The 10,412-nt window shown below is 49.7% G+C and overlaps 1 protein-coding gene across 6 annotated transcripts in view; it reads left to right on the forward strand.

Moving 5' to 3' along the window:
* phf21ab (PHD finger protein 21Ab) overlaps positions 1-8,998 on the forward strand; it is a 28,027-nt gene extending 19,029 nt beyond the window's left edge. For 4 of the 6 annotated variants that reach the window (XM_086209914.1, XM_086209912.1, XM_086209911.1 and 1 more), the window contains 5 exons: positions 332-487; positions 783-858; positions 947-1,050; positions 1,249-1,967; positions 8,806-8,998. In XM_086209914.1, coding sequence (XP_086066040.1) covers positions 332-487; positions 783-858; positions 947-1,050; positions 1,249-1,967; positions 8,806-8,866 — 1,116 coding nt within the window. In that variant the 3' untranslated portion in view covers positions 8,867-8,998. The remainder of the gene's footprint in view (positions 1-331; positions 488-782; positions 859-946; positions 1,051-1,248; positions 1,968-8,805) is intronic. The other 2 variants (XM_086209915.1, XM_086209916.1) reach the window with 1 other exon arrangement.
* The last annotated feature ends 1,414 nt before the right edge of the window (positions 8,999-10,412 follow it).

The raw sequence follows: 10,412 nt of genomic DNA on the forward strand, positions 1-10,412 counted from the left end.
AGTTTTCCTATTGGCTCAGTAGCTCTGTCAATCATTCACAAACATGTTCATGAGTTTGTTGTCTCCATTTTGATGATCACCAGCCATCAGTTGAGTTTGACTTGATTCAGCCTTACAAAGTGAACAGTGTCCTGTAGCCCATGAATAACTCCGATCACATGCTAACTCCCCAATGTCTGTTCTGTGGGCTCCGTAAATTAACTCACCATGTCCATTAGACGTCAAACGAAGGCCAACCGTAACTAAACCTGAGCGAACGGCGGGGCCTCCCCCCGCCTTGCCTCTCCAGATGGTTGGTGGGGAAACTGATTGGTCCAATTCTTCCTCACAGGGAGACATCCATGAGGATTTCTGCACTGTGTGCAGACGCAGTGGCCAGTTGCTCATGTGCGACACATGTTCTCGTGTTTATCACCTGGACTGCCTGGATCCACCCCTGAAAACCATTCCTAAAGGCATGTGGATCTGTCCAAAATGTCAAGATCAGGTAACCGCAGCAGCCGAGACTGACGCTGAGTACAGCAGTCACGCGACTGCAGAAACTGCTTCTGCCACACTGTCCTGAACTTCAGGGCTGTTCAATCCTTTGTAAGCATACACACGATGCAGTATTGTTTCTTTGTGCCTCTGTTCATTCGTTGTGTCAGTGAAGATTGGCATCTCACATCCATCCACTCCATTGCTTGTCCCTACCGGCCCCACCACAGGGTGGCGCCTCAGTTGTCCCCCTCTAATCACTTCACATCTACGCCTCGATGACAACTCTGAGTTTCTGTCTCCAGATCCTGAAAAAAGAAGAAGCCATTCCCTGGCCTGGCACGCTGGCTATTGTTCATTCCTACATTGCGTACAAAGAAGGTGACACTTCTTCACTCCAATGTCTTGGGGACATCGGCAAGATGGTTACGTTTGTATTTAACTGCTTGCTTTTCTTGTTCCGTCCCAGCTAAAGAGGAGGAGAAGCAGAAGCTGATAAAATGGAGCTCAGAACTGAAGCTGGAACGAGAGCAGCTGGAACAGAGGGTCAAACAGCTGAGTAACTCCATAACGGTAAGAGAGCTCGAGTCCAGAGCAGTGCGATGATGCCGTTAGCCAGACGCTCCATAAACACACCGAGGGGAACTTATTCAAGCAGTATGAACAATTCCTTCAAAATTTAAAAGGAAAAACCTCCAACATTGTTTGTCATCGTTTTCTGAAGTAGATCTGGTGTCTTGTTCCAAGTCTAAGTCTGTTGTCCTCCGTCAGAAATGCATGGAGACCAAAAACACCATCCTGGCTCGTCAGAAAGAAATGCAGCTTTCTCTGGACAAGGTCAAGCACCTGATTCGCCTCATTCAAGCCTTCAATTTCAACCAAGCTCTGACAGAGACAGAGGGTAAATTTGTCAGAGTCCAGGACCGTGCCGAAGGCGGGGTCAGCTCTGATGCAGCACCCAAAACCAACTCGTTGGAGAACGTGGTGGCTGGGAGCTCCTCGGCCAGCCACAACACGGATGGAACTGACAAACCAGAGGAGCACGGAGCTGCAACCATCGACCGCACTGCAGCAGCCACCGGTGACACTGACGGCCCGGCCGTCCTCCAACGCAGCGGTGGCGTCCTAGCAGCAGATAACAGTCCTGCTGCAGGGGGAGGGGGAACCACAGAGACCGGACTCCAGGCAGAGGTCGTGGGCAAGGCTGAGACTGAGGCAGCACCGGTGGTTGACATTCCCACTTCGTCAGTGGTTGCAGTTGTTGCCACCACCAACGGTACGACCGAGCCGACCTGCCCTGACCACAGTACTGCAGGAGCTTGCACCAACACCACCATCCCCAACTCTGAGAACAAGATGGCTGCCGTCAACCCTCCAGAGACAGCAGTGGAGAAGAAACCAGAGGAGGACAGCGACGGTGACGGCAGCAACACCAACAACAACAAAACCTCAGAACCCTCCCAGCATTCTTTGCCAGCTCACGTCAGCAGGTTGGACAATAAAAAGTAACGCTCAGTCTCTTGAGTTGTGGGAATTCAAACATATATATGAAAAAAAAGACTTTTGCTTGCACCGTATGGTGCCCTAAAGTTGCCAATCTGTATAAATGTTGTTTGTTTGCATTGTATTGTCAGACCGTGTCAATGGTAGATATACAGCCCAAGTCACATGACTCTGGGAAGACGTAGGCTGCTCCACCCACAGAGCTGGGCCGCAGCAAGGCTTACCGACCAGGTTCATCATGCCAGTTAGTGATAGACATCAGTGGTGGGAATGCTCAAAGGGAGATTTATTCATCATCACACCAGTGTGTGCCTGTTCTGGTGGCCCCTGAGTTCCCTCGGGTTCACACGATGCAGAGAGAACCGAGAACGTAACATCTGTCAGGGGTTACTGGTCTAAATAAGCAGTGTTGTGATAGATAATACAAACTGAAGAGAACCTGTTCATCCCCTCCTCCCAGCCAACTTCATGTCTGAACCCTGAACACTCCCCTACCAGACCCCCCCACCCCAACCCATCCAACGATGACAGGAAACCAAGAGCGGTGCCCTTCCCTGTTACCCCTTACCTGCTGCGACCCAGAGGGCTTCAATATGCTTCAAGTAAAGCGGGTTCTGACCAGGTTTATCGGGTCCGCAGATGTGGAGCGAGCCGTTGGCGTCCCGTCTCAACTTGGGGCCAGGCTCTGTTCTGGTAAGAAAAGCTGTGGTGGCAAGGTTTGCTGTTCAATCCGACAATCAGTTTGACGTTGACCCAGCAGCCCTGATGTCCATGCAACCCAACGAAACCCTACAACAGGAACCTCCTCGGTTCCCCTGAAGCCCAACTCCCTCATGAGCCCTCCACTCAGTACCTGAACACCCTGGTCAGACAACACAACACCTCCCTTTGAACTAAACAACCCGTTAAATAGCTCAAAATAGCCACTGGACCACGGCAGTAACATTCATTCCTGCAGTCATACACATAGGACCCCCCCCCAACCACCACACACACACACACACACACACACACACACACACACACACACACCCTGTCCCATCTCCGGTGGTGTCTCCAATCCAGCCGTCTAAACCCTGCAGGAATTGATTGCTGGTGTCACAATTTAAATCGCTTGTTGGACACAATTGCCACGATTCAAAGGTCACGTGACTTTGTTGAGTTCTAGAAACCATCTCCCTCACAAAGTAGCGACATCAAAAATTCTCCATTAATCAACAAAAGACTTCCACAGTTTGTCAGTCACTTTGTTTGAAGCATCTTGAAGCTTTTACTCATTCAACAAGACAAAGTGCCGGCTAAAACCGGAACTCTGTGCGTGAACAAGAAACTGAGAAGTGGGAAAGTTCCCTGAACTCCTGTGTAACTCGGAACGTCCCGCTTGGAAAGTTAGAGGTCAGTTGGAGCTCCAGGAAAACAGGTCTGAGGTTACGGCAGCAGCACCTGGCCTCCGTCATGACCTCTGCTCTGAGATGCATACGTTCACCTGGCTCTTGTTTGTTTAGCTAATTAATGCTAGCTTCTTAATTTTAGCTGAAGCTCATCAATGTATCCAATTCGTATCCGAGTTTTTGGTCCCTGTGTTGGTTCCCATTTGTGATGAGGACTTTGTTTAAGGAAGAGACAGGCCATCGGATCGCCAGGAGCAGAATCCAGTGCTGACACTGCCTTCATCCACTCATCAGTCACGGGAACGGTGGTTCTGATCCAGATTCCATCCCGTAGGTTGCACTGAATCATGAAGCAGCTGAGACGCGTCGCTCAGTTCAAATACATTTGCCTTTAAAACAACTTAAAGCATTTGTGTATCATCTTTGTTCTGATGATATAAAGTGTTGTGGGGTTGATGATGTCACTTCGGATGACAACACCACCACCACCAACGACAGTAATCAAGGATTCACTCTCTGCTGTCACTCCTGGCTCGCGTGGCTTCGGTTCAGCAGGGCCACCAGTGTTGTTGCTGTGGAGCAAATTCTCTTAGCTTGGTCGTCTGAAGTTTGCAAATGGTAACTTTCCCAATTCCCAGCTACTGAAACGCAACAATTGTTGGCTCCCAATTCCCGGCACCTCACCCCATCCATCTCCTCCCCCACCCCACCTGGTCCCGCCCCTCACCCCACCTGGTCCCGCCCCTCCCTTAGCTCAGGCAGCATAGTGGCTGAACTTAGTTCCGCCGGGACGGAGGACGAGGTGGAACAGGTGCAGTAGCCTAGCGGATGTTTTCAGTGGTGTTGGTCAAGTGTAGTGATTGAGTTTTCATTCGTGAGTCAAGTGTGTCAACTGTGAGCACTAAATGTGAAGTTGCAATATTGCAACATCAACACACAACAACTTTATCTGGGCTGTGTTTCTTTTTATAGGAAAAGATATTCAGGTCTTCCTAGTCTTCAGAATAAGTGCTTTCTGTTCCTGAACCTGCTGGGCTGGCGTCCTCCACACCCGAGGAAGTGGCCATATTTGCATTGTGTCCATTTCTGTTGAATCCTGAACTGCCAAAATATCCAAATTCAGCAGGGACACGTCCACTTACTGTATCCACCGATCAAATCATTGGCGTTGTGAGATATAGAAGCTACCGTTACAGAAATCAGAAGTCCCAGATGGAGACAGGGGAGCTCATCCAACAATAACAAGAGGAACTGCTTCTCCTGGAGGGAGGGTTTGTTTTAGGAACCTCCGCGTGGATCTCACAGGACGTCCTGAGATTAAAGCACAAGCTTGCTGCATCACAAAGAAGTGCTCAAGAGCTTTTTGTACGTTCATATGGAATTCAACAGAGTATGCATCTTTGTCGTCATGTGACTTCTCCCCACATTGCCAATATTTTTCTAGGAGGAGCTGCAGGCGTCAGTTGGCATCTCTTTATTTTTGGGGGTGTGTCTGGTCTGAAAAGTGATGCTGTGATTGGTCAGCTTGGTGGCTGTCTTGACTTCTGGCTTCTGGTTGGGTTGTTAACAAACTGGTCTCTTCATTAATGGTGCCACTGGTTCTACCGGAATTTCCTTTTTTTCGCTGTTAAGGATCATTTGTTGTTTAGTTCTTGAGTCGTCCAGAAAGCTGCAGGCGTCCCACCTCTCTTCTCATTCTCTGTTCAAGGGTGTGTCCACAAGATGGGTTTACAGTCTTGTTGTCAGCGTTTCCCTCAGGCCTCAGTCATTGCTGTGTGTGTGTGTGTGTGTGTGTGTGTGTCAGTTGAGTCGTCCCCTCCACACACTCCAAACGTTGGTCATGTGATCTCTTGAGGTTCTGCTCATAGCCGGGGGGGTCGGTCCCCCGCTACCAGTACCTGTTGTGCTGCCCCCTCCCTGAGCCTGACTGGTCAGAGAGACGCTAACCAGAGGTCGGTGTGACTGGGAGCAGGAGCTGGTCACGCCCCTCAGTTTGAGATCACATTTATGTTGAAGCCGAAGTGAGAAAGCAGCTGGATGAAGCGGCTGTTGCCTTCAGAAATGAAGAGCACGCACCGCACGGCGGCGACCACATGAGGTCACAGGCTTGTGTGGTTAGAGATTCACAGGAAATTAGTGTGACGAGATGGAACAAACCTTTGGTTCTGTTGACCCAAGTTCCAGTGGAGCTTTGGAGGTGCTGCGTCAAATCCCTGCGCCCAGTCAGGAAAGTAGTTCCGGCTACGTGTCTGATTCTACCACTACAGCGTCTCCTCATGGAGCTACGCTAACACTTCCCACCCACTACCAGTCATTGTGCTAATATAGCTAGCCTGGGTCTCAGCTCCCTGAAGGAGGGGCTCTGTCTTCTTGTCTGTCTCTGGAGACGATGCGTGATAAGAGACTTTCCCTAAAAGTGGGCGTGTTCATTTAACGTCTGACCGAGTGGCGCCAGCAGCAACACGGCCAAGAAAACTGAAGTTGAGGATGTTTTTATATCAAGGATATTGAGCCGTGGTCAGGGTCAGAAGAAAAGCCTCTTGTGGATGCGGACCCTGTGGATGACCCTCTGAGCTACACAGACGGTTACATCAGAACAGCTGTCCCACAAATGAGGTCCAAATCTGAGCAGTTGAAATCCCAGCGTTTCGCCGTCTGTCTCCTGGTCAGCCGGCGAAGAGTCGGTGAGTCGGCGGGCGACTCTGAATCGACTGTTTTCATATCGTCTGAACTCTGCATATCTGACATCAGCTTTACTAAACTGCCTTCATCCACAAACACCCGTCAGAGGTTGCTAACGTCTTGCTCGCTTATGTGTCGCTCGCTAACTTCTCGCTCGCCGCAGCTTCATCTGATCAACGTGTTGAACTCGGAAGGAAATGACGAGATGCGACGTTGGAAGAAAAGTGGCAACTGATGTGTCCCCACCTTGATTCCGTTGTGTGTTTTGTTGTGTGTCCTTGGGTGGATGTGGGTCACTCACGAGTGGCGTCGTGTCCTGGCTGAGCGTCCCCGTCCCTCTGTACAGTAGGTACCTCGAGTGCCTTTCTTCAAACAGCAGATAATATTTGTCTCTTGACTTGCACTGTGACTTGTAGAATTTTACAAACTCTCCAGATAATCTTCTTGCGTGACCCCTCCCCCGGTACTGCCCCTACTATCTCCTGAAACTCCGACAAAGCTACGTGGAGCACAACTCCCAGCCCCGCCCTCCACCTCAGGCCGCCAGTAGTCAATGCAAGTTGAACATACATTTCATAAGATGGCGTTTCGATGGACCAGACAGTGTTTTGTTGTCATCTGATAGAGGAGTTGCCTTAAATGGTTCCCTTTCATGTGAACTTCAGTTTTTGGTTTTGTTTTTCATTCGAAGGAGAGCAAAAATCACAGCAGCTTCTGTGTCCAGAGGCGTGAGCGAGAGGTCGTGGAGGTCAGACCGAACGCAAAGTGACTGTCCCACCCACGTCAACCGAGCAGCTCAGATAAACCCGGCGGGGTCGTGGTCGTACCGCGGCTCACGGACTCGCAGTCATGGAGTCTCCAGGATGCTACTGTTGTTGGGTCGTGACATCATCGACGTTGATGTGACTGATTCTAATTGGAATAAACCATCGATCAAAACCATGCTGAACGAAAGACATTTTGCACAGAGAAAGAACTCATGATTCGTCAGGTCTGTTGCCATGACAACAAGCTAATACTTAAAATACCGTTTGATCTTTTTCTGAACAGAGTTTTGATCTGATCAGAAACAGGAAGTTGGATGCGATGGCGGCGTTTCCGGCTTCAGTTGATGAACGTCGGCTGCTGTTTACAGCTTCTGTGTTTTGGCGTTGACGCGGAACATCGTGACTTTGCGTTTGGTCTGAGCCCGGGTGTTGATGGCGAACGCTCCTCGATGACAGGTTCTGTGACGCACTTTGATTTGACCAGTATTATGATTATGATGATTATTGTTATTGTTATCAGAGCCGTTTGTGGAGGCGTTCCGCTGACGTTCTGGAGCTCTTCCTCTTCAAGGTCGGTCGTCCCTCTGCTGCCGGGTCCTCCCTCTGTTTCCAGGGGTGATGCGTTCGCCGAGTCGTGATGTGGAACGAACAAATCAAGTGCACCTGCTGGGCAGACGTGACCCTGCGAGAAACACCCGTCGCTCAGTCAGTCAGTCGCATGCCTTCTTATGCAAATTTTTATATGAGAGTCGTCAAACTTTTTAATATGCATTCACTTTTGTTTTTTTACATTTTCATGTTCGTCACCTTTTTCCTTTGAACATTCCGGCCTCTCGATGCCAACAGTGGCGTTTTATCAGTTTAAGGGTTACAGCAGCGCGCTCGCCTCGCCCGGCTCCTAGGTTTCTTCCTGATGTTGTGGCTTTAGGGGCGGAGCCACAAAGGCTCGTAGACCAGAGCTTCTCAGACTTCTCAAGCGATGTTGCTTCGATCCGCAGACGTTTAGGAGTCACCAGCATTCCGACTCCAGGAACCTGATCAAGCGTCACTCAGCTGGCCGCTGCCAGGGCGCCGTCAGGGATTTCTGCACGCGTCGGCCGTGATGCGACATCTTTTTGCCATTCAGTCGTTTTCGTTGCTTCACGTCAGTTTCATTTCACTTCTGTTTTTAATGCAAATATTCAGTAACTTTGGGTTCGCCACTTGTCAGGAATGAGGCTGTTCTTTGGGGGAGTGGAAAGGTCAGGTCAGTGACGCTGCGTCGGGTTTCGTGTCTTTAAATGCTTTTAAATAAATTCAGTTATTCCTCATTTTGCAGCGGGACCCCTGGGGGCCCCGAACCCCATTTTGAGAGCCGCTGGTTTAGATGTCAGTCTGAGCTGAACGTCGATGAAGAGCGAAGGGTTCTCAAAGTCAGACTCGAAAAGTGAATTTATCCAAAGAACTCTGCAATCGTGCATTTGTGTTCTGAAAGCCTTTTACGCAGCTGACGCATATCATCGGGAAATGGCCTCCAGCCTCCACCCGCTGGAGGCGGAGCTCCGAGCTGTTGGCGTTGTGTTCGAGGATGAAAAGTCTTTATGCATCAAAAACCTTCTGGAAGTTCAGTAGTTTACTCCGACTCGTTTTCCGTTGAGAAGTCATGATTGTGGCCTTCTAGTATTGTGGAGAACATGACGTCGTCCGTGGTTCCTTCCTCACCCTCCGCTGTGTCCGGACCCACCTGAAGCTTCTTACCTCATCCACAGCTGATTCCATACGGAGTGTGTTGAGTGCAAAAAAGAAAAAGAAAAAAAAGAAGTCTTTTTTTTATCTTCCATTTGGTGAGATGCATTGTAGCGATAAGAATACAGAAAAAAGTTCACCTGGTGTGCTGAATAATGTGTAAATTGGTAATTACACAATCTGAATATTTGTATAATTGTTTGTATTTTTTCATAATGATTTTGAAAGGAATGTGTTTATTTTTTTGACTTCTGTTCCAGATGTGTCTTCTGTTGGCCTGACATTGTGACTGGTCTGGTGGGATTCTTACCTCTGTATTGAGCCTCTTCTGTGATGACTTCTTTGTATGCAGTGTTTAGGAGATACTGTAGGGATCAAGGGGAGGAGTTGATATTAGGAGCATTTGATCAATTTGTATTTATTTATTTTATCATTTTGTTAATAAATTGTGAAAAGCAAACCTGTCTCGTCTTTTCTCTGTTTTCATTTCCCGCAAACCCTTCCAGGACAGCAAACTTCAAATTCGCTGGAAGAACAAATTGGACCTGAACGTGTCGATCGAGCGGTTGTTCAAGGTTTCCAGGAAATGGCGGCGCCTGACGCCGCAGCTCGAGTCTCCGGTCCGTCACACAGAAACACCTGACAGAGTCACTCAGCTATAGTGGACCTCACGTCCATCAAGCCGCCAAGAGCGGGTTTGTACACCAGCATTCTTCTCTGGATACCGGACACACAAACCGCATCCATGTGCAGGCGTGGCGCCGCGCTCGCACCGACGATTCATGATGTCATGAATGACATCGTGGCTGCGGAGCGTTTACCTCGTCAGGTCAAACAGACAGGACCAGATGTTTGAACATGTCTAAGAATGAGGATTCATGGTCCTGTGAACCAGGGACCACCAGGTACCATCGGGGACCACAGGGACCACCAGGTACCATCGGGGACCACAGGGATCACCAGGTACTACCAGGGACCACCCGTCTCCATGGAAACATGAAAGGCTTGGAAGCCTCCTTGCTTCAGGAGGGTGTGGGTCCAGATCGACTTTAAGTTCGTTTGAAAGACATCAAGAGGGGACCAGGTTAATCCAGACTCTAAATTGACCGTAGGCGTGGCTGGGAGAGCCAATGGTTGTCTGTCTCTATGTGTTGGCCCTGCCATGGACTGGTGACCTGTCCAGGGGGAAGGCTGCTGGGATAGGCTCCACCCCCATCACCCTCAACAGGAGGAGAGGGAGAACATGGAGGGATGGATGGAGGGATGATGGAGGGATGATGGAGGGATGATGGAGGGATGATGGATGATGGAGGGATGGATGATGGATGATGGAGGGATGGATGATGGATGATGGAGGGATGGAGGGATGATGGATGGATGATGGAGGGATGATGGATGGATGGAGGGATGGAGGGATGATGGAGGATGATGGAGGGATGATGGATGGATGGAGGGATGATGGATGGATGATGGAGGGATGATGGATGGATGGAGGGATGATGGAGGGATGATGGATGGATGGAGGGATGATGGATGGATGGAGGGATGATGGAGGGATGGAGGATGATGGATGGATGGAGGGATGATGGATGGATGGAGGGATGATGGATGGATGGAGGGATGATGGAGGGATGGAGGATGATGGATGGATGGAGGGATGATGGATGGATGATGGAGGGATGGAGGATGATGGATGGATGATGGATGGATGGAGGGATGATGGATGGATGATGGAGGGATGGAGGGATGATGATGGATGATGGAGGGATGATGGATGGATGATGGAGGGATGGAGGATGATGGATGGATGGAGGGATGATGGAGGGATGGAGGATGATGGATGGATGGAGGGATGATGGAGGGATGG

The sequence above is a fragment of the Aulostomus chinensis genome, chromosome 7 (assembly GCF_037954235.1).
Source record: "Aulostomus chinensis isolate RoL2024-O1b breed Wild chromosome 7, RoL_Achi_v1.0, whole genome shotgun sequence".
Lineage (NCBI taxonomy): Eukaryota > Metazoa > Chordata > Actinopteri > Syngnathiformes > Aulostomidae > Aulostomus > Aulostomus chinensis.